This window comes from Neoarius graeffei, chromosome 1, assembly GCF_027579695.1.
Source record: "Neoarius graeffei isolate fNeoGra1 chromosome 1, fNeoGra1.pri, whole genome shotgun sequence".
Taxonomy (NCBI): domain Eukaryota; kingdom Metazoa; phylum Chordata; class Actinopteri; order Siluriformes; family Ariidae; genus Neoarius; species Neoarius graeffei.
Window position 1 is genome coordinate 35297149 of NC_083569.1, and position 22670 is coordinate 35319818.

The window sequence follows — 22670 nt, forward strand, 5'->3', positions numbered from 1 at the left end:
ATTTTAACCCTCTGGGGTCGAGAGCTTCTTCGGTGAAGCTCGGCAGGTTTAGAATGAGTAGGTCATGTATTTAGATAAATGTCTTTGTGAGTTTTTATCATACAAGCATGACAAACATATTGACAGAAACTGTATACACTTTCCTATGTGTCCACTGCCAAATAATATTATATTTTTAAAATGATCTAAATTAGATGAAACATAAAACTTGTAACTTTACTCAGTCACACTGGAGTCAGAGCACTGAGCGCCCACTTCCGCATTCATAAAAGACTATTCCCATGGTAACGGCATGATAATCACTTGCACTCTTTCGGTTTCGATTGGTTTCTCTTTCGTGGTGTTTTCTTCTATTTTCTAAGTTCTAGTGCAGCAGATTTTAGTCTTGAATGCCAAATGATATTATCATGTCTAGTTTTGAGTAATTTAAAATTTATTCTGTTCCAAAGTTACTTGGAATCTCGTACTCAAAATTTTAACTCTGTTTTGTAAAAATAATTGTATTGGTAATTACTAAATTTCTTATAGACTTATTATAAATATAGTATAAAAATAGTTATTGTTGACAGTGTTTCATGAGTGTAATTATAGTACCTATATATGAGGACCAGTAAGTCGTAACCAACTGGAACATCCTTGCCTACCCATACTTTTTTCTAGACATTGAACTGACCTGTGTACGCTACTGTTTTCTTGGGTACAGTATAACTTTAAGCATGGTTTTCTTGAATCTTCTGACATTTTCTTATAAATTATAGTAAATTTGTAGTATAATTAGCAACTAATGTCTAGCGTAATTTGGCCTTTGAAGATCACAAAAATATGGCTGGAAATAGCTGAGAAGCCATCTCCAGGCACCCTTCAGTTTCTGAGACCTGCCTTTGGGTCCCGGACCCACAGCTCCATTGTTCTGGGCCTTTGGTCTATCATTCGGACAGGGTGAAATTTGGACAGACAGATACAGGACAGAAAAGTCTGAAATGTTGACAGTTTGCTTAAAATTCCCCATTGAACTCAGATTGTAGTTGCTTAAATAGTAATAATTTATTGATATAAGGTGTTTTGTGGTCAGTGTACTACACTATAGTGTGTCATGTGGTAATGCATTATATGACAATGCAACTTTCATAAATATGACCATATAACAGTTGTAATTATGTTCTATGCATAAACCTGCAACTCTGACAATATCATTTTCAGTGACTAATAAAATGGTTTTGAAAGTTCCTAGTTTTAAAAAAATTTGATATGGTAATTGTCTTTCAGAGGTTTCATTTACAACATGTCTCTGACAGCTCAAAATATATCTCTGGACATTTAAAAACTGCAGAGTTTCCAGGGGACTCTGGCAGCCCCCTGGACCCCTGGCCTTACTGGGTTGACACCCCCCTTCCCATTTTCCTGGATCCGCCCCTGAATACGTCTGTGTATGGGTCCATGTATAAATGCTGGTTGCTAAATATTAAATTATAAATAAATAAATAAATAAATAAATAAATATTGATCGCTATCCCATTATTGTATACAGCCTGTTTTGGGTCAAACTCACCCACTCGGCATGTTTGGCGCATTGACATTGTTTATATTTTGACTTTCAACAGAATGCAATGTATCCTTGTAGTGGAGTCACATATCAAGACTTGACATCTGTCATGCAGTTAATGTTAAAAGTAATCGTTAAAATTATAAATATATATATGAGTTTTTATGTATTTGTTTTTGTACAGTTGCTGTTGCAAGAGCTGTCACTCATTGTCAGATGAATATAGATTCACTTATTATACCATATAGTGCAATGCCAAATGAAAAAACTGTGAAATTAATTCATATATTTTTTCTAAATATCTGAAAAATCTTTTGAATTCTGAACCTCCTTAATATAAAAGGGATATCACATGCTTATATATATATCAGGCAAGCTGGAGCCTATCCCAGCTGACTACGGGAGAAAGGCGGGGTACACCCTGGACAAGTCGCCAGGTCATCACAGGGCTGACTTGCCTGCGACCCTGTAGAAGGATAAAGTGGCTAGAGATAATGAGATGATATATATAATAAAATTTGGACCTAATTTGAATTCATCTGAAGTGAACAGACTTGTGCAAAAGGCAACAGAGTGGTTCCTTTCAAAGAAAAGAAGGAAAAAGGGGAAGATAGAACATGTAAACAACCTGAATCAAGTTCAGTACCTGATATCACTACAGACACTGTTATAGAAGCTTTAGGATTAGGTCAATACTCAGATTGTTCAGAAATTGATTAATGAATCAAAAAGAAATTTGACTATACAAAACTTACATATTTTTGATGCTTACAAAACCAAGTTATTGTAACTGTTACTTGATTTTGTAAACATCAAAAATAATACCAAGTTTTGTATTGTCAAATTTCTTTTTGATTCATTACTATATGGCAGTTCTATTAAAATTTTTAGGATTGATTACCATCACTTCAGACTCTATTTTGCTGTTTACAATCAATTGGAAGTTTCTCTCCAAATGCCTTGAAACTGTGTCTCAGATAACCCCAGTTTTCCATTTTTCTTGTCTATGGTTCACAGTGAAGGGGCTTCAGCCTTTTTAGTTGTACCCTCCTATTCTTTGCCTCGTACTCATTTATTCCCTTAAACTTTGAGACCACTGTTTGTATGTATGTATGTATGTATGTATGTGTGTATATATATATATATACAAAAAATTGTATGTAATATATATATTACATACAATTATATAATATATAATTATAAAATATAGTTATAATATAATAATAAATTATATATTCTCTTACTATCCTTGTGAGGTCCTCAGGTTGACATAATTATTAATGCAGTAATTAATGCTATCCCTAACTTTAAGCTGTTTTTGTTTGTTTGTTTTGTTTGTTTAAATAAAAAAAAATATGTCCCATCAAGGTCAAACTTGTCTGATATTCCTATCCTTGTCAATGCATTTGGTCACCAACACGCCTTTCTGATAGATACTGTTACTGAGGCAGCTTTCCCTGCCTGGCATGTAGTCATGAGTGGCATTATGCAGGTCTTCAGGAAGTGATAGGAGCTGAATGTGGTGGCAGCTGGTGGGTCAGAGACAAAGAAGAGCAGACAAGGAGACAATGACTCTCAAAGAAAGTTAGAATCAGCAGAGGCTCTGTTTTGTAAATATTAAATTGTCTCCTTTAGGACTTGACATATAGAACATTTTTTGGGAACACAATGACTTTTGCCCAAATGCTATCACAAATGTCATTTGGGCAAAACCTTTATCAGTGAAAAGGCTATGAACGTAAAGTTCAGCATAGAAAATATTTAGGTCCTTAGGAACTTTTAAATAGTTTTTCCCTCCTCATTGGATTTCTTTTTGCCTCTTTGAAGTGTTAGGTCCAATTAAATAATCTTCACACCTTCTCAGCATGCCACCCAGCACGCAAATCCCTCACCATCATGAGCCTGCTGCCTATCTTCCCAATTGTTCCAATCAGATTTCTAATTAACAGATCCGTCTCAGCAACTATCATCACTCCCATCTCACTTCCAATTAAAATGCTAAGGTTTTCCACACCTCTGAGTCTTAAACACTCCCAAACAGCAGCCCCAAATCCTGACAAGTACACGTGAAACACTGGCAAGGAAGGAACTCTCACGAACTTCATATGTATTAAATGCTTCTCTTTAGAGGATTCTGAAATCCATTTTTGTTTTGTTTTTCATCTTTGTAAATGTTTACATAATTTTAGCCATTTTAGCTCAGTTTTCTGAACTTTGGGTGCATTTTTAAATCTGTTTGTGATGTTGCTGTGTTACTAGCAAACTTGACTTAGGAACAGGATGCAATCTGTTTCATGGCTTATTATGACTCATTTTGAAGACCCTGAACATGGAACATTTTTTAAACATATATAAGGCAACTCATAATGAGTTGGAAATTAGTGAATTTAAAGTGATATTAAAAAGCACTTTATAAAAATCCCTTTTATACCTACCTATCTACATAATGGCCCATGGGTTATTTAGCAGAGCATTGTCCTTTTTTATATATTTTGGAAAAAAAATAAAAAATTTCCAGTATAAATAACACTGTAAAATTAAGTGAAAGAGTAAAGAATGGTATACTAAGTTAGAAAAAAAAATATTTAAGCTTAACTTTATAAGTCCTAACTGGGACTGTATTTTATGTTAACACCCCCTCCCTCCCCAACTTGGTCTCCTGCCCATTCCCACCCACAAGATTTCCTCTGTCATACAACAACTACCAAATGGGGTGGGTGAAGTCTAACACATTCTTCTTTTGAGACGCATGAAACCAACCTACCACATCTTTTTGGACTACTACTAATGCTGCATACGTAACACTCGGAGGAAAGTGTTATCTACCCTCTTTTGCATACATGAGCGCATTCCTGCGATTCGTTTATGTCACTGTGATTGACAGGGGAGAGATGCAATCCTTCCCTCCCAGAGAGCAGAACCATTTCTGCTCCCTTGGCTCCCTGTGGCATTTTCAATATTAAGGACCTCATGATTTTCTGATGTTAGAGTGAATACCTTTCAACACCACTTGGGATGCCAACACTAATGTTTCTATGAGGTTGTTCATCCTTTACTGACCATCATGTCTAAGATACAACAGAATAAAAAGAGGTGGGGTTAAATTCAGCTTACTCACCCCTGATTCGGTCCCCATTCATTGCGAATGCAGAGATGCTTGTGAACAGGGTCTTTCATATACCCATCAAAGCACTGGCATTCACCTATAAATGAATATGAAGCACATTTTTAAACTGTGCAGGGGAAATGCACAACATAATAAATCAGTTAATACAGACAGAGTTATTAATGCAACACTTTATAATTGCAGTGTGGCCCCACAGGGAAGCAGGTGGGATGGAAATGTTAGCTTTAGGGTGATCTCACCTAAATCTCATAAAGCCCTATGCCACATTAATGACCTGTGTAACATTTCACTCGCAATGCATGCGGCCATTCACTCCAGGACAGGATCAGTTTATGCAAAGCCAACATGCTGCACTCATTAATATCTTTATGGATGAAAACCTTAGCACAAAATATTCTTGATGTTCACCAAGTACAAACTGTGAATATCCTATTTATATACTGAAGTCCTTGTTGCATTCATTAAATTATCTGATTGCTTTTCCAAGCTGTTTAAGAACAGACATTAAAGCTACATTCAAATTTGATTATTTGTAGAGAAACATGACTGTAAAATCTCGCAATTACTGTTGCAGTTCATATAATTATTATTTTTGTTTGTTTGTTAGTTTGAATGGGTCAAAATCAAATACTAACATCAATGAGTATGTGTTTTTCTGTAGTTCAGGGCTTGTGATGTCTTGACTTGACTAGCCTGCCAAAGCTAGCTAATTACCCAACTTGTACACATGTTCTGTGCTCATCCAAGAAATAAAAACAATCTGTCATGTAAAGCAGGATATAGCGATTTAATCATCCATACCATACACAATTTTATAGAGCCACAATGTCATGTGATGTTTACTCTATTTCTATCACATTACTGTACCTTCCAACCTTGATGTATTTTGCAGAAGCTCTGCACCATTAACACTGGATTATGCTAGTACGTTGTACAAGTTATCACTCAAAAATATGCCAAAAGAGCAGTCTTTTTCTCCCAGTAAAATCAGAGAATAGCCAAAATTTGTATCTGGAATGATTTATGCATGTGCATTGAACTCTCTGATATTAGCTCACATCATCTAGAAGCTCCACCCCCCCAATCTTCTATGCTCTTAACTTGGGCGTCCACACTTTGTCAGAGGAAATGGAGAATGTTTTGAGTTAACTAATGTGAAATAAAATCTATCACTGTATACTGAACTTAGCTAACAGTAGATGAGTATATTGTGTATTTAACATCAGTGTGTACAGTGGTGCTTGAAAGTTCGTGAACCCTTTAGAATTTTCTATATTTCTGCATAAATATGACCTAAAACATTATCAGATTTTCACACAAGTCCTAAAAGTAGATAAAGAGAACCCAGTTAAACAAATGAGACAAGAATATTATACTTGATCATTTATTTATTGAAGAAAATGATTCAGTAGTACATATCTGTGAGTGGCAAAAGTATGTGAACCTTTGATTTCAGTATCTGATGTGACCCCCTTGTGCAACAATAACTGCAACCAAACGTTTCCAGTAACTGTTGATCAGTCCTGCTTGGAGGAATTTTAGCCCATTCCTCCATACAGAACAGCTTCAACTCTGGGATGTTGGTGGGTTTCCTCACATGAACTGCTTGCTTCAGGTCCTTCCACAACATTTCCATTGGATTAAGGTCAGGACTTGGCCATTTCAAAACATTAACTTTATTCTTCTTTAACCATTCCTTGGTAGAACGACTTGTGTACTTTGGGTCATTGTCTTGCTGCATGACCCATCTTCTCTTGAGATTCAGTTCATGGACAGATGTCCTGACATTTTCCTTTAGAATTTGCTGGTATAATTCAGAATTCATTGTTCCATCAATGAGGGCAAGCCATCCTGGCCCAGATGCAGCAAAACAGGCCCAAACCATGATACTACCTGCACCATGTTTCACAGATGGGATAAGGTTCTTATGCTGGAATGCAGTGTTTTCCTTTCTCTAAACATAATGCTTCACATTTAAACCAAAAAGTTCTATTTTGGTCTCATCCGTCCACAAAACATTTTCCATTAGCCTTTTGGCTTGTCCATGTGAGCTTTAGCAAACTGCAGATGAGCAGCAATGTTCTTTTTGGAGAGCAGTGGCTTTCTCCTTGCAACCCTGCCATGCACACCATTGTTGTTCAGTGTTCTCCTGATGGTAGACTCATGAACATTAACAGTAGCCAATGTGAGAGAAGTCTTCAGTTGCTTAGAAGCTACCCTGGGGTCCTTTGTGACCTCACTGGCTATTGCACGTCTTGCTCTTGGAGTGATCTTTGTTGCTTGACCACTCCTGGGGAGGGTAACAATGGTCTTGAATTTCCTCCATTTGTACACAGTCTGTCTGACTGTGGATTGGTGGAGTCCAAACTCTTTAGAGATGGTTTTGTAACCTTTTCCAGCCTGATGAGCATCAATAACGCTTTTTCTGAGGTCCTCAGAAATCTCCTTTGTTCATGCCATGATACACTTGCACAAACATGTGTTGTGAAGATCAGACTTTGATAGATCCCTGTTCTTTAAATAAAACTCACTCCTGATTGTCATCCCATTGATTGAAAACACCTGACTCTAATTTCACCTTCAAATTAACTGCTAATCCTAGAGGTTCACATACTTTTGCCACTCACAGATACGTAATATTGAATCATTTTCCACAATAAATAAATGACCAAGTATAATATTTTTGTCTCATTTGTTTAACTGGGTTCTCTTTATCTACTTTTAGGACTTGTGTGAAAATCTGGTGATGTTTTAGGTCATATTTATGCAGAAATATAAAAAGTTATAAAGGGTTCACAAACTTTCAAGCACCACTGTATTAGTAGTCCATGGCCTTGAAAAAACTCCACTGGTGCTTCATTTTCTGACATTTACCACTGTCCTCCACTGTTCTTGACTTTGTGTGGTCTCTGTCATCTGGTGAAGGGTCATGTCTGTCCATTCTGTGCTATCAATCCATGCCCATCAAGGCCACCCCTTTCTGTTGCTTCCATCAACCATACAGAGCATAATTATCTTCAGCAACTAGTCATCCTTCATTCTACACACATGCCCAAACAGCCAAACTTTCCTCCTCTTGAGGGTACTAACAACATCTTCCAGCTGTACACGCTGCCTGATCTCTTCATTTGTCACATAATGGAGCCACTTCACATCAATTAACTTTCTATAATGCTTCATCTTGAATGCTTTCAGTCTTCACTCAACATCTTTCTTCAGTGTCCAAGTTTCGGATGCATACAACACACTGAAAATACAGACACATACAATTGTCGTTTTGTCTGTAGATTCAGTTCACCAGCATTCCACAACTTGCTGAATCCAGCCAACACACCATATGCCTTCCCAATCCTCTGGCAAATTTCCTTGCTGCAGTCCCCATCCCATGTGATTAGGCTACCAAAATACTCAAACTCATTTACATTTTCTAGGTGTACTCCATTCACGAGTAGCTGCTGTCCAATGTCCTGGTGCCCCATCACCAGTGTTTTTGTCTTCTTTAAGTTGACCTCAAATGTTGCTGTTGTGGCTTGTTCCACCAGCACTTCCAGTTTGTACTGCAGATCGTTCTCTGTGTGCGTCAGGATGTCAATATCGTCCGCATACTTCGGGTTGTTCACTTGTCACCCATGTATGGACACAACATCCATCTCAGCAAATGCATCCATCACTCGCTCCAGATAGATCGTAAACCCATCAGGTGAGACTGGGTCACCCGGTCATGAGCCCTTCTGCAGTTGAAACCAATTTCCACACTCCTTGCCAATCCTCACCGTCGCTACTGTATTTTGATATATTGCCTGCAAAACTCTCACTAGCTTTGCGTTTATTCCAAATGACTTCAGCGTTGCCCATAGCACGTCATGGTTCACAGTATTGAAAGCCTTCCAGAAATTCACAAGGCAGTTGTAGACATCATGGTCCTTCCTCCATATCTTTTCTGCTATGAGCCTCAATGCCAGGATTATTACTAATGCACTATTCCTTTGTCCTTACTGAAACCAGCTTGTTCTTCTGACAGGTAAGATTTAATCTCATGCTTCAATCACTCCAATAGGATTGTCAGCAGCACCTTGCACCTGTGGTTCATCAACGATAGTGTGCGGTAGTTGCTGCAGTTCAGCATGTCTCCTTTCTTTGGTATAGGTATCACCACTGCTTTCAACCACTCTTCTGGCACCACCTCACTGATCCATACCATGTTACAGATACTGTACATTTCCTGCATCACCACCTTGCAACACCTCACCCACTATGACATCAGTTCTAGCCACTTTGCTAGGTTTTAGCTTTCTCACTGCTCATTGCACCTCTGACATTAAGATTTGATGGTCGCTTTCATCCGCAGGTGATATTCTTGCCAACTCAGTAACTTGGTTCACCAACTGCCATTCCTCACAATCGAGTTCCATGAAGTATTCTGTCCATCTACCAAGCACTTTATTAATATCATATAATACTTTCCTATCCTTGTCCTTAATCATGGATGTTCATGCCTGCAAGCTCTGTTTGTTCACCTTCACCAACTCATATACCTGTCTGGATTTTTTCTCTGTGGCTGATGCCTCAATTACCTTGCACTGTTCTCTGCCCCAGTGATCTTTGTCTCTTCTTACAGACCTGCATACTCTATTGCAAAGCTGCCTATATTCAAGCATCTTTTCATCCAGTTGCAAGCACATTTTTGCATTGCTGTTTCTTGTCTGCCAGATTCAGCGCCTCTTGAATGATCCACCTAACTGTAACAGTCAACATCCTCCTCCTCATTGCAGCATTCAAAGAACTGTTAAGTCTGTCCATGTTCTGTGACACATTACTCCCCACTGGACATGCAGCAAGTCCATCTTCTAGAACTTCTCTGAAATGCATTTGGGTCTCTTCATCTTTCAAGCACCTGATGTTTTTGGGTGCACTTGAGCTGCATCTGGAGCTTGCTAATCATCAAGCTGTGACCAGATGCCATGTCCACACCTTGATATGTTCTGCAATTCCAGATAGCAGTCTTCCATCTTTTGTCAACCAATATCAGGTCTATCATGTTCCGTGTTCTTCCGTCTAGTGATATCCACATCCGTTTTCTGTGTGGTTTTTGCTCAAATCTGCTGTTACTAACATATAACCTCTTGTCCAAGGCTCATTTTAGCAGTCATTCTCCATGATCATTACAGTCGCCATATCCATACCTGCCAAGTGCCTTCTCATAGCTGTCTCTCTCAGTACCAATTTTTGCATTCCAATCACCCAGCACAATCTTGACATCCTTCCGTGGGATGGAGTCCAATGTCTCATCAAGCTGAGCATAGAACTCACGAATGTTAGCACCACTGCTGTCAGAGGTTGGTGTATACACTTGTACAACTGTTATGTTGACTGGTTGGCAACTGAACCTTGCAACCAACGTTCTTGAACTCACAGAATTGTATCCGATCAAACACCACTTTGCTCGTTTGCTTAGTAGAAAGCCAACCCATCGGTGGTGTACATCTTCCTCTCTGGACTAGATAAAATCATGCAATTCAACCTTCCCAACCATCTCACCTCTTGTGTACTGCCAGTATGTTGCACTAATATGTCTCTGTCTCTTTCTACAGTAGCTCTATTCTTCCACTCTCTTTTAGCATTCTCACATTCCATGTGCCAATCTTGGTGGTATCCACTGCTACTCTCATTCGACCATATCCTAGGAAGGAGTGCTGGGTAACGTAAAATGCATTTTTTGGCTTTGAAAAAAGGGTGGTTCTTAAGCAGTTGGGCTAAGACACTCTTAACATGATTTACATGACTTTTCAGGGTAGGGGAGTAGATCAGGATATCATCGATGTTGGCTGTTACAACCCTGGCTCAAAGGAAAGCAACACAAGAAAACACAAAACAGAGTTTAAGTTAATGTGTTTATTAAACACAAAAAAGGGGAAAAGATAGATGGGGATCAAACAGCAAGTCCTGCTGCCAGGCAGCTAGCAGCAACAGCATGTGTAAGAGAGAGCCAGAAGGGGAGGGTGTGTCTGGATTTTAAGGGCAGCTCACACCTGTAGGTAACCACAGATGATTACAAATGAGACGCCTACCTGCAAGAGAGAGAAAAACACCAGCCACAAATACAGGGCTTATAACATTGGGAATGACAAATTTACTGAGCATGTTCCCTGATGCATCATTAATTAGGGATTGGAAGACACTTGGCACACAGGATAGCCCACATGGAATCATACAGTACTCATAGTGGCCAGAGGTGATGCTAAACGCTGTCCTCCACTCATCACCCTCTTGGATACACACCAGATTATAGGCACAGAGTAGGTCAAGCTTGGTAAATACTTTGGCTGATCTGAGTTGTTCAAGGGCAGAGGGAACTAAAGGCAAGGTATAGGGATATTTTACTGTGATTTGGTTGGGTCCTCTATAATCTGTGCTTGGCCTAAGGCCCCCTCCCTTCTTCTCCATGAAAAAGAAACCAGCAGAAGCAGGTGACATGGAGGGGTGGATATATGCCTGTTGTAGAACCTCCTACACATAATCCTCCATAGCCTTTTGCTCAGAGACAGAGCATGGGTAATTACAACAGCAAGGAGGCATGGTGCCAGGAAGGAGCTCTATGGCACAGTGAGGGAGGAGCCCACTGGCTTTACCCTTACTCAATACCTCTATGAGGTCCCAATAACACTCCGGAATGCTGGCAGTAGTGGTGACTTTAAGGCTTTCCACTAAGGTAGAAACAACTGAGTTTGGGGAGGCGGCGACAATGTTGTATGCAAGATGTGGGCCACGGCTGCATTTCTCTGACATGCCATGAAATCAATGGGTCATGCTGCTGCAGTCATGGGATCCCCAAAATGATGGGTTGATTCTTGGTTACTGTGACTAGGAACGAGAGTTTTGAAATGCAAGGCAATGACTTGAAGTAAGAGAGGCTTAGTGCATGACAGAATTATTCCACTCCCAATACATCCACAATTGATAGCCCTGGTACTTGGGGGCTGTTGAAGTGGTCTTGTTGGGATTTGAAGAATTTGCACTGTCAATATCGATAAAATTTTCTGCAGCGCCGGAATCCATCAAGGCTGAGAGAACAAAAACAGACACTGAGATCCTTATCTGCACATCAAGCATGAAAGACTGGTATGAGAGAGACTTAAACTGACTCACTGGGTGAAGGCTTGATGTAGTTGAGGCTCTCAGAGTCATTCTCGACACTATAAAGCCTCCTTGATGAGAGGAACAACTTGACACACAATGTGTGGTGTCCCCACAATAGAAACAATGTCTCTCTCTGTGCCTTCGCTCACATTCAGAAAGACTTAACATGGTGCATGAGCTCTCCATGGGCTCACAGTTCACTGTGACATGTGGGCAGTGCATGGGGTTTTCAGTGACGGTCAATTCCTGAGCAAATTGTTGATTTGAATGGACACATCAATGAGTGAGTTCAGAGAGCTGATCATCCCAAAAGGCGAGTTCAGTAAGAATTTCAGGATTGAGACATTGGTGAAATGCAGTTAGGGCACCCTCATTCCAGTTGCTTGTTAAATTTGAGAGCATATTCTGCAACTCGTCTCCTTCCTTGTTTAATAGTAAGTAGCTATTCACCAACTTCTACCCCTTCAGGACTGCAATCAAAAACTCAGCAAAACAACTCAATGAAATGCTTGTAAAGACATGGGTTTTCCACCCTTCTCCTATACAGCAGCCGCCCACTTGAGTGCTTTACCAGTGAGAAGGTTGATAAATTGGGCTATTTCTTTTGGTCTCTGATCCCCATCTGAGCAGTGAAAAACAGAGCATTGTAGCAGAAATCCCTTGCATTCAGACACTTCTCCTGAGAACTTGTTAAGACAGGGGACAAGCGTGTTGGAGTTCATAATTGATGTGGGGTGGGCTATGAGTGCCTAGTGGTGAGTTGGGTATCATGGGCATCAAGTTCACCCAGAAGTTGCTGCTGTTCTCCTAGGAGATGACCCTATGCAGACAAGGTAGCATGCCTGCTTTCTTCTGCTACATCCATGATAATGGCGAATTAATTTGTCAGAAAGGCAGGCGGCAGACAGATGTAAAAGCAAAAGGGAGTTAAGGCAAACTGGCAGACAAATCCAAATCGTGAGACAAAAGGCAGAGTCAAAAACAGGCAACGGTCAGGTGAGGCACAAACAGGAAATCAGAGGCAATATCAAAAAGGCAAAGTCCAAAGTACAAAGCAATCATCAAACCAGAAAAGCAGCTCAATAATCAAAAAGGTTTGGTAAAGTCAGACACACAGAACTGAGCATTTACTTTGCAAAGACTGAATGCTGTTAGAGTGCTTATATGTGTGCTGTGGTGATTGAATCCAGGTGTGTACACAATTAGAAATCAGGAGACTGTGAGAGGTGAAGTGGAGAAAGGATGTTGTAGTCTGAGGAGGCCAGACATGAAGGCTGCTGTGAATTCTGGGAAGTGGAATCTTGAGTGCAAGCAGATGCATACGTAATGTGCAAATTAATCGCATGAAAAAAAGCACCTCCTGGTGTGTAAAGGCCTTAAAACTGAATAAACAACTCATTCAAATGTTAATGTGAATACATCCATTTTGTTCTGATGTATGTGTTTATGTTTCAGCATATTTAGTGTGGTGCAGATGATGGAAAATAAGAATAGGTTTTAAAAAAAAGGGGATTATTAAATTCAAGTGTAGACCGTGCAAAGACCAAATTAATGGTAATGATAAATGCCTGTTAATTTATAGTCCACACATCAGCTTAAAGATTTTTTTACCAATTTTATTTTTCACTCATTCAAAATTCAGTTCATACAAATAAAAATCCCCTCCTAGAACTGCCACCTTATTGTGGTGGAGGGGTTTGTGTGCCTGAATGATCCTAGGAGCTATGTTGTCGGGGGCATTATGCCCCTGTCAGGGTTTCCCAAGGCAGACAGGTCCTAGGTGACAGGCCAGACCAAGAGCAGTTCACCAAAACCCTTATGGAGAAACCATCAAGGACCGTGACGTCGCCCGGTATGGTGCAGCCGGGGCCCCACCCTGGAGCCAGGCCTGGGGTTGGGGCTCGTATGCAAGCACTTGGTGACCGGGCCTTTGCCCATGGGGCCCGGCCAGGCTCAGCCCGAAGAGGTGATGTGGGCCTGACCTCCTGTGGGTTCACCACCCACAGAGGTAGCAGTAGGGGACTGGTGCAGTGCGGATTGGGTGGCAGTCGAAGGCAGGGGCCTCGACGACCTGATCCCCGGACACAGCAGCTAGCTGTTGGGACATGGAATGTCACTTCGCTGGGGGGGAAAGAGCCTGAGCTTGTGCGGGAGGTTGAGAGGTACCGGCTAGAGATAGTCGGGCTCACCTCCACGCACAGCTTGGGCTCTGGAACCCAGCTCCTCGAGAGGGGTTGGACTCTCCACTTCTCTGGAGTCGCCCATGGTGAGCGGCGGCGGGCTGGTGTGGGCTTGCTTATAGCTCCCCAGCTCAGCCGCCATGTGTTGGAGTTTACCCCAGTGAACGAGAGGGTCGCCTCTCTGCGCCTTCGGATTGGGGAGAGGGCTCTTGCTGTTGTTTGTGCCTACGGGCCAAATAGCAGTATAGAGTATCCGGCCTTCTTGGAGTCCCTGGGAGAGGTACTGAAGGGTGCTCAGACTGGGGACTCCATTGTGTTACTGGGGGACTTCAATGCTCACGTGGGCGACGACAGTGACCCCTGGAGGGGCGTGGTTGGGAGGAACGGCCTCCCCGATCTGAACCCGAGTGGTGTTTTGTTATTGGACTTCTGTGCTAGTCACGGTTTGTCCATAACGAACACCATGTTCGAGCATAGGGGTGTCCATAAGTGCACGTGGCACCAGGACACCTTAGGTCGGAGGTCGATGATAGACTTTGTTGTGGTTTCATCTGATCTCCAGCCCTATGTCTTGGACACTCGGGTGAAGAGAGGGGCTGAGCTGTCAACTGATCACCACCTGGTGGTGAGTTGGATCCGCTGGCAGAGGAGGAAGCTGGACAGACCTGGCAGGCCCAAACGTATGGTGAGGGTCTGTTGGGAACGTCTGACCGAGCAGCTTCCGAGGGAGGCAGGGGACATTGAGTCTGAGTGGACCATGTTCTCTACCTCCATTGTGGACGCAGCTGTTCGGAGCTGTGGCCGCAAAGTCTCTGGTGCCTGTCGTGGCGGCAATCCCCGAACCCGGTGGTGGACACCGGAAGTAAGGGATGCTGTCAAGCTGAAGAAGGAGTCCTATCGGGCCATGTTGACCTCTGGGACTCCTGAGGCAGCCGACGGGTATCGGCAGGCCAGGCGTGCTGCAGCTCGGGCAGTTGCGGAGGCAAAAACTCAGAACTGGGAGGAGTTCAGGGAGGCCATGGAGAAGGACTATCGGTCGGCCTCGAAGAAATTCTGGCAAACCATCCGGCGCCTCAGGAGGGGGAAGCAGTACTCTGCCAACACTGTTTACAGTGCGGGTGGGGAGCTGTTGACCTCGACTGGGGACATTGTCGGGCGGTGGAAGGAATACTTTGAGGATCTCCTCAATCCCACCGTCATGTCTTCCATTGAGGAGACTGAGGCTGATGACTCAGAGGTGGACTCGTCCATTACCCAAGCCGAAGTCACTGAGGTGGTTTGCAAGCTCCTCGGTGGCAAGGCACCGGGGGTGGATGAGATCCGCCCAGAGTATCTCAAGTCTCTGGATGTTGTGGGGCTGTCTTGGTTGACACGCCTCTGCAACATCGCGTGGCGGTTGGGGACAGTGCCTCTGGAGTGGCAGACTGGGGTGGTGGTCCCTCTTTTTAAGAAAGGGGACCGGAGAGTGTGCTCCAATTATAGGGGAATCACACTTCTCAGCCTCCCGGGGAAAGTTTACTCTAGGGTACTGGAGAGGAGAATTCGACCAATAGTCGAACCTCGGATCCAGGAGGAACAATGCGGTTTTCGTCCTGGTCGCGGAACACTGGACCAGCTCTATACCCTTCATAGGGTGCTCGAGGGTTCATGGGAGTTTGCCCAACCAGTCCACATGTGCTTTGTGGATCTGGAGAAGGCATTCAACCGTGTCCCCCGTGGTATTCTGTGGGGGGTGCTTCGGGAGTATGGGGTTCGGGGCTCTTTGCTAAGGGCTGTCCAGTCCCTGTATGAACGGAGCAGGAGTCTGGTTCGCATTGCCAGCAGTAAGTCAGACCTGTTCCCAGTGCATGTTGGACTCCGGCAGGGCTGCCCTTTGTCACCAGTTCTGTTCATAATTTTTATGGACAGAATTTCTAGGCGCAGCCAGGGGCCGGAAGGAATCCTGTTTGGGAACCACAGGATTTCATCTCTGCTTTTTGTGGATGATGTTGTCCTGTTGGCTTCTTCAAGCCAGGACCTCCAGCATGCACTTGGGCAGTTTGCAGTCGAGTGTGAAGCGGCTGGGATGAGAATCAGCACCTCCAAGTCCGAGGCCATGGTTCTTGACCGGAAAAGGGTGGCTTGCCCTCTCCAGGTTGGTGGAGAAGTCCTGCCTCAAGTGGAAGAGTTTAAGTATCTCGGGATCTTGTTCACGAGTGAGGGAAGGATGGAGCGTGAGATCGACAGGCAGATCGGTGCAGCCTCCGCAGTGATGCGGTCGTTTTACCGGTCCATCGTGGTGAAGAAGGAGCTGAGCCAAAAGGCGAAGCTCTCAATTTACCGGTTGATCTATGTTCCGACTCTCACCTATGGTCATGAGCTTTGGGTAATGACCGAAAGAACAAGATCGCGGATACAAGCGGCCGAAATGAGTTTCCTTCGCAGGGTGGCTGGGCGCTCCCTTAGAGATAGGGTGAGAAGCACAGTCACTCGGGAGGAGCTCGGAGTAGAGCCACTGCTCCTCCACATCGAGAGGAATCAGCTGAGGTGGCTCGGGCATCTTTTTCGGATGCCTCCTGGACGCCTCCCTGGGGAGGTGTTCCAGGCATGTCCCCCCGGGAGGAGGCCCCAGGGAAGACCCAGGACACGCTAGAGGGACTATGTCTCTCGGCTGGCCTGGGAACGCCTCGGTGTTCTTCCCGAGGAGCTGACCGAGGTGTCTGGGGAGAGGGAAGTTTGGGCTTCAATGCTTAGACTGCTGCCTCCGCGACCCGGTCCCGGATAAAGCGGAAGAAGACGAGACGAGACGAGAGACAAATAAAAATGAACTACTTTACTTTCAGCTCTTCTGATTTTTTTTTTTTAATGAGCCACAGTGAATCCAAATTTTTGATCAGCAATTAAAATATCAAATTTCACCTACCATTATAATGTTATTGGAGTCTACTTTATCGATATAAGCAAATCAGTAGTGTCACCACCAGCGCATCAGACTGCACTGCCTTAAGACAACATTGATCAAGACAAGGAATGCGAAAGAAAATAGAGATGGTCATGAAATAATTTTTCAAGGAGCATTTCCAAGACAATGTAACACATTGTACTCCATATCACACTATGAAAGTTATTTTTTTTGCCTATTATCCATACTTTTGTTGACTGAGCATCATTCACTCTCACCAGTGAACTACATTCATGTTCACGTTCATTAGTTGTAAACTGATAAAAGCACACTTAGTGCCTCTTATCATACTTGTATCAAGCACATGCACACATTTTTTCTCTTTTCAGGTGCTATTTCACTGTAACTGATAAGCGCTTAACATTTGCATAACAATGTAAAGTTGCATACAGTGGTGCTTGAAAGTTTGCGAACCCTTTAGAATTTTCTATATTTCTGCATAAATATGATCTAAAACATCATCAGATTTTCACAGAAGTTCTAAAAGTAGATAAAGAGAACCTAGTTAAACAAATGAGACAAAAATATTATACTTGGTCATTTATTTATTGAGGAAAATGATCCAATATTACATATCTGTGAGTGGCAAAAGTATGTGAACCTCTAGGATTAGCAGTTAATTTGAAGGTGAAATTAGAGTCAGGTGTTTTCAATCAATGGGATGACAATCAGGTGTGAGTGGGCACCCTGTTTTATTTAAAGGACAGGGATCTATCAAAGTCTGATCTTCACAACACATGTTTGTGGAAGTGTATCATGGCACAAACAAAGGAGATTTCTGAGGACCTCAGAAAAAGCGTTGTTGATGCTCATCAGGCTGGAAAAGGTTACAAAACCATGTCTAAAGAGTTTGGACTCCACCAATCCACAGTCAGACAGACTGTATACAAATGGAGGAAATTCAAGACCATTGTTACCCTCCCCAGGAGTGGTCGACCAACAAAGATCACTCCAAGAGCAAGGCGTGTAATAGTTGGCAAGGTCACAAAGGACCCCAGGGTAACTTCTAACCAACTGAATGGTCATGAGTCCACCATCAGGAAAACACTGAACAACAATGGTGTGCATGGCAGGGTTGCAAGGAGAAAGCCACTGCTCTCCAAAAAGAACATTGCTGCTCATCTGCAGTTTGCTAAAGATCACGTGGATAAGCCAAAAGGCTATTGGAAAAATGTCTTTTGGACAGATGAGACCAAAATAGAACTTTTTGGTTTAAATGAGAAGCGTTATGTAACACTGCATTCCAGCATAAGAACTTCATCACATCTGTGAAACATGTTGGTGGTAGTATCATGATTTGGGCCTGTTTTGCTGCATCTGGGCCAGGACAGCTTGCTATCATTGATGGAACAATGAATTCTGAATTATACCAGCAAATTCTAAAGGGAAATGTCAGGGCATCTGTCCATGAACTGAATCTCAAGAGGAGGCGGGTCATGCAGCAAGACAATGACCCGAAGCACACAAGTCATTCTACCAAAGAATGGTGAAAGAAGAATAAAGTTAATGTTTTGGAATGGCCAAGTCCTGACCTTAATCCAATGGAAATGTTGTGGAAGGACCTGAAGCAAGTAGTTCATGTGAGGAAACCCACCAACATCCCAGAGTTGAAGCTGTTCTGTATGGAGGAATGGGCTAAAATTCCTCCAAGCAGGACTGATCAACAGTTACTGGAAATGTTTGGTTGCAGTTATTGCTGCACAAGGGGGTCACATCAGATACTGAAAGCAAAGGTTCACATACTTTTGCCACTCACAGATATGTAATATTGGATCATTTTCCTCAATAAATAAATGACCAAGTATAATATTTTTGTCTCATTTGTTTAACTGGGTTCCCTTTATATACTTTTAGGACTTGTGTGAAAATCTGATGACGTTTTAGGTCATATTTATGCAGAAATATAGGACATTCTAAAGGGTTCACAAACTTTCAAGCACCACTGTCGGTGATAACTGTGCTGATGAGGGAGGGTTGAGCTTGTGTGAGGTGAAATAGGTGGGGCACCCCTTTTGGCTTGGGATGAAATTTCTCACTGTCATCCAGAATTCTTCTGTTAAATAGGCCTACAACAAAGTGTTAAATTGAACAACTTACAAATATTGTTGACAGAAAGATAATAATCAGAAAGAAAGGGTTTTTTTTCTTGTGTTGGTCAGTGCTCAGACATATTCAAATATTTTAAGCAGCAGATAAAATGTCAGCCATGTGGACATTAGACCACTGACTTGTAAAAGGTTTAGACCACAAGACCTGTAAAAAACTGAAATGGTACTGTTAAGGTCATACACATTACTGGGGAATCACATAAAATTCAACCATCCAGTTAATGTTCCATGATTGCCGCTGTCAACAAGCAGTTCCTGACTGCGCAGCTTATAATATTATTACTCCCTGCACCTGAAATGGTGGGAATGCTTGTTTTTCTTTCTTTTTAAGGATATAAAATCTGGACAATTAAAGTATTCATGGAATTTTTATATGATAAATAACAAAAGCTGACAGTATTCTGTAAGTACAATTTAATTAGCCTACTCTACTTCAAAAACATGCACTTAAATGCCTTAAGTGGCTTTACTGTGCAGTACTATGTAGTGCTACAGCATAAATGTGTACTGTTGTGATGCTATGAAGCATGCTGTGGATAGTACACGAGTGCTGCTGTTATATTTGATGTATACTTGACATATTCACACCATCAGTCACTCTGGCTGACACTAATGTGTTTTGTCGGGTCACGGTGCGAGTCATTTGTGATTTGTTCATACAGGACAGCTAAGGATACACTCTGAACCATGGCATGGCCAAATATGTGTCATTTAAAATATGTGATTGTGGCAGTGGGGGCGTGGTCAAGCGTCGGTTTGTGACTGGAGGGCGGAGTCAGGGAAGGTAAGTGGCAGAATCACTACACCTGATGTGAATTAACCTGTGTTTCTGTGTCTTTCCAGGAGCCGCACCCTATTTAAGGAAGAGAGCGAGAGCAGAGCGGGCTCTCTCCCGACCAGAACACGTGTGTGTGACGTGTGTGTATATGTATAAGTAAACGTGTAGAAGCTGAAAAGCTGACAATAAAAGAGTTATTGAGAACTCAGTACTGGCCAGCCATGCTTCTGTGCTCCACCCACCTAGAACACTTGCTACAGTGGTGCTGAAACCCGGGATTGGAGCGCCGAAGCAGAACAGCCCCATGGAGTCCTCCCCTTTCGCCAAGCTGGTCCACGCCCTCGCCACGGCCCAGCAAAGCCAGTACCAGGCACTAGTTGCCCTCGGGAAGGAACAGGAACAGCAGTTCGAGGCCCTGGTGCTGGCTCAGCAGGAAGAGCGACAGGTGTTCCGGCACCTCCTCGCGTCGGCGGGGTCCACCGCCGCGGGGCCGTCCCCCTTCACCCTGATGAAGATGGGCCCGCAGGACGACCCCGAGGCCTTCCTCACGTTCTTTGAGCAGGTGGCAGAGACCTCGGGGTGGCCGATGGAACAGCGCACGGCGCGCCTCCTCCCCCTGCTAACGGGAGAGGTGCAGCTGGCCGCGCTACAGCTCCCCGCCGACCGCCGGCTGGCCTACACGGACCTTCGCCGGGCCGTCCTCCAGCGTGTGGGACGCACCCCCGAGCGACAATGGCAGCGCTTCCGCGCTTTGCGCTTGGAGGAAGTCAGCTGGCCGTTCGCGTTTGGCCAGCAACTCTGGGACGCCTGCAAGCGGTGGTTGAGGGCCGACAACCGCGACGCCGAGGGGATCATCGACCAGGTAGTGCTGGAACAGTTCATCATGCATCTACCAGCCGGAGCTGCAGAGTGGGTCCAGTGCCACTGACCGGCATCGCTGGATCAGGCAATCGAGCTGGCAGAGGACCATTTGGTGGCTGTCCCGACGGCAGAACAGCAGACAACCTCTTCTCCTCTCTCCTCTCTCTCTCCCTCTCCTCCCGTGTCTCCTCCTCGCCCCGTTCCCCCACCGCGGAGGTGGGGGCCGGCCCCACCCCAGCCGGCTCGCCGCACCCGTGGTGCCGGCTCGCCACACCCGTGGTGCCCTCCCGTTTCTCCCTTCTGTGTCTGTCTCTCCCCCCCCCCTCAGGTGAGTGAGCCCCAGAGCACCAGTGCAGAGAGGAAGCCCCGGCCGGTTTGCTGGCACTGCGGGAAGCCGGGCCACCTCCAACAACAGTGCTCGGTAATGGAGGTGGGCGCGGTGGTTCGGATCCCCGACGCGCCAGGAGCCTCCCTCGATCGGGCCGGAGCATATCGCATACCGGTGAGTATCCAAGGGGATACATATCAGGCGTTGGTGGATTCTGGTTGTAATCAGACCTCAATCCACCAAAGCCTGGTGCAAGACAAGGCATTGGGGGGAGCAGAATTGGTGAAGGTGTTGTGTGTGCACGGGGATGTTCACAGCTACCCTTTAGTGTCAGTCCACATTTTTTTCGAGGGGAAAAATTTATAGTGAAGGCGGCGGTTAATCCTCGCCTTACCCACTCGATAATTTTGGGGACAGATTGGCCAGGATTTGGTGAATTAATGAGGCACCTAGTAAAGAGTGGGTCCTACCGTAGTTTAATAAGGGGAGGTCCCGGTGTCGCATTGGCGGAAGCAGCTGTCACAGAGCCGTCTACGTCAGCTCCGCAGCAGAGTGAGGAGTCGCCGGCTCCTCCTCTCTTTCTCGGGGAATCCCTCACGGATTTTCCATTAGAGCAGTCACGAGACGAGACTCTGCGGCATGCGTTTGACCAAGTGAGAGTAATCGATGGTCAATGCTCCAGCCAAACGCCACCCCGTCCTTCCCCTACTTCGTGATTATGAAGGATAGATTATACCGAGTGACGCAGGACACTCAAACTAAAGAGCAAGTCACGCAGCTTTTGATTCCAAAGAGCTGCCGGGAATTGGTATTCCAGGCAGCTCACTTTAATCCCATGGCTGGACACTTAGGGCAGGATAAAAAACTAGCCCGAATAATGGCCCGGTTCTATTGGCCAGGGATTTGTGGTGATGACTGTAGGTGGTGTACGGCGTGCCGCGAATGCCAGTTAGTAAATCCAGCGGCCATTCCAAAAGTGCCTTTGCGCCCTCTCCCATTAATCGAGACCCCATTCGAAAGAATTGGGATAGATCTCGTCGGGCCATTAGATCAGTCAGCACAAGGGTACCATTTTATATTAGTTCTGGTGGACTGTGCAACGCGATACCCGGAAGCAGTGCCTCTTCGCAATATCTCAGCACGCAGTATTGCGGAGGCACTGTTCCGCGTTATCTCCCAAGTCGGAATCCTGAAAGAGATTCTGACTGACCAAGGCACCGCGTTTATGTCATGTACACTAAAGGAACTGTATAGGCTGTTGGGTATTAAGCCGATCCGCACCAGCGTTTATCACCCACAAACGGAAGGTTTAGTTGAATGGTTCAATCGCACCCTCAAAAATATAATTAAAAAATTCATAAGTGAGGACACACATAATTGGGATAAGTGGCTCGAACCCTTGTTGTTTTCAGTTCGAGAGGTCCTCAAAGCCTCCACGAAGTTCTCCCCATTTGAATTGTTATACGGGCGTAAGCCGCGTGGCATTCTAGATGTGCTGCTGGGAAATTTGGGAGGAGGGACCTTCACAAAGTAAAAATGAAATCCAATACGTTATTGACCTGCGCACAAAACTCCACACACTCGCCCACCTAACCCAGGAGAATTTCCGGCAGGCCCAAGAACGACAAACCCGCCTGTACAACAAAGGTACGCGCCTCAGGGAGTTC

The 22670-nt window shown here is 44.1% G+C and overlaps 1 protein-coding gene across 1 annotated transcript in view; it reads right to left on the reverse strand.

The window, feature by feature from the left end:
• Window positions 1-22670, reverse strand: part of astn1 (astrotactin 1) — a 1125762-nt gene that overhangs the window by 639510 nt on the left and 463582 nt on the right. The window contains exon 8 of the mRNA XM_060931185.1: window positions 4662-4746. Within this exon, the coding sequence (XP_060787168.1) occupies window positions 4662-4746 (85 nt within the window). The remainder of the gene's footprint in view (window positions 1-4661; window positions 4747-22670) is intronic.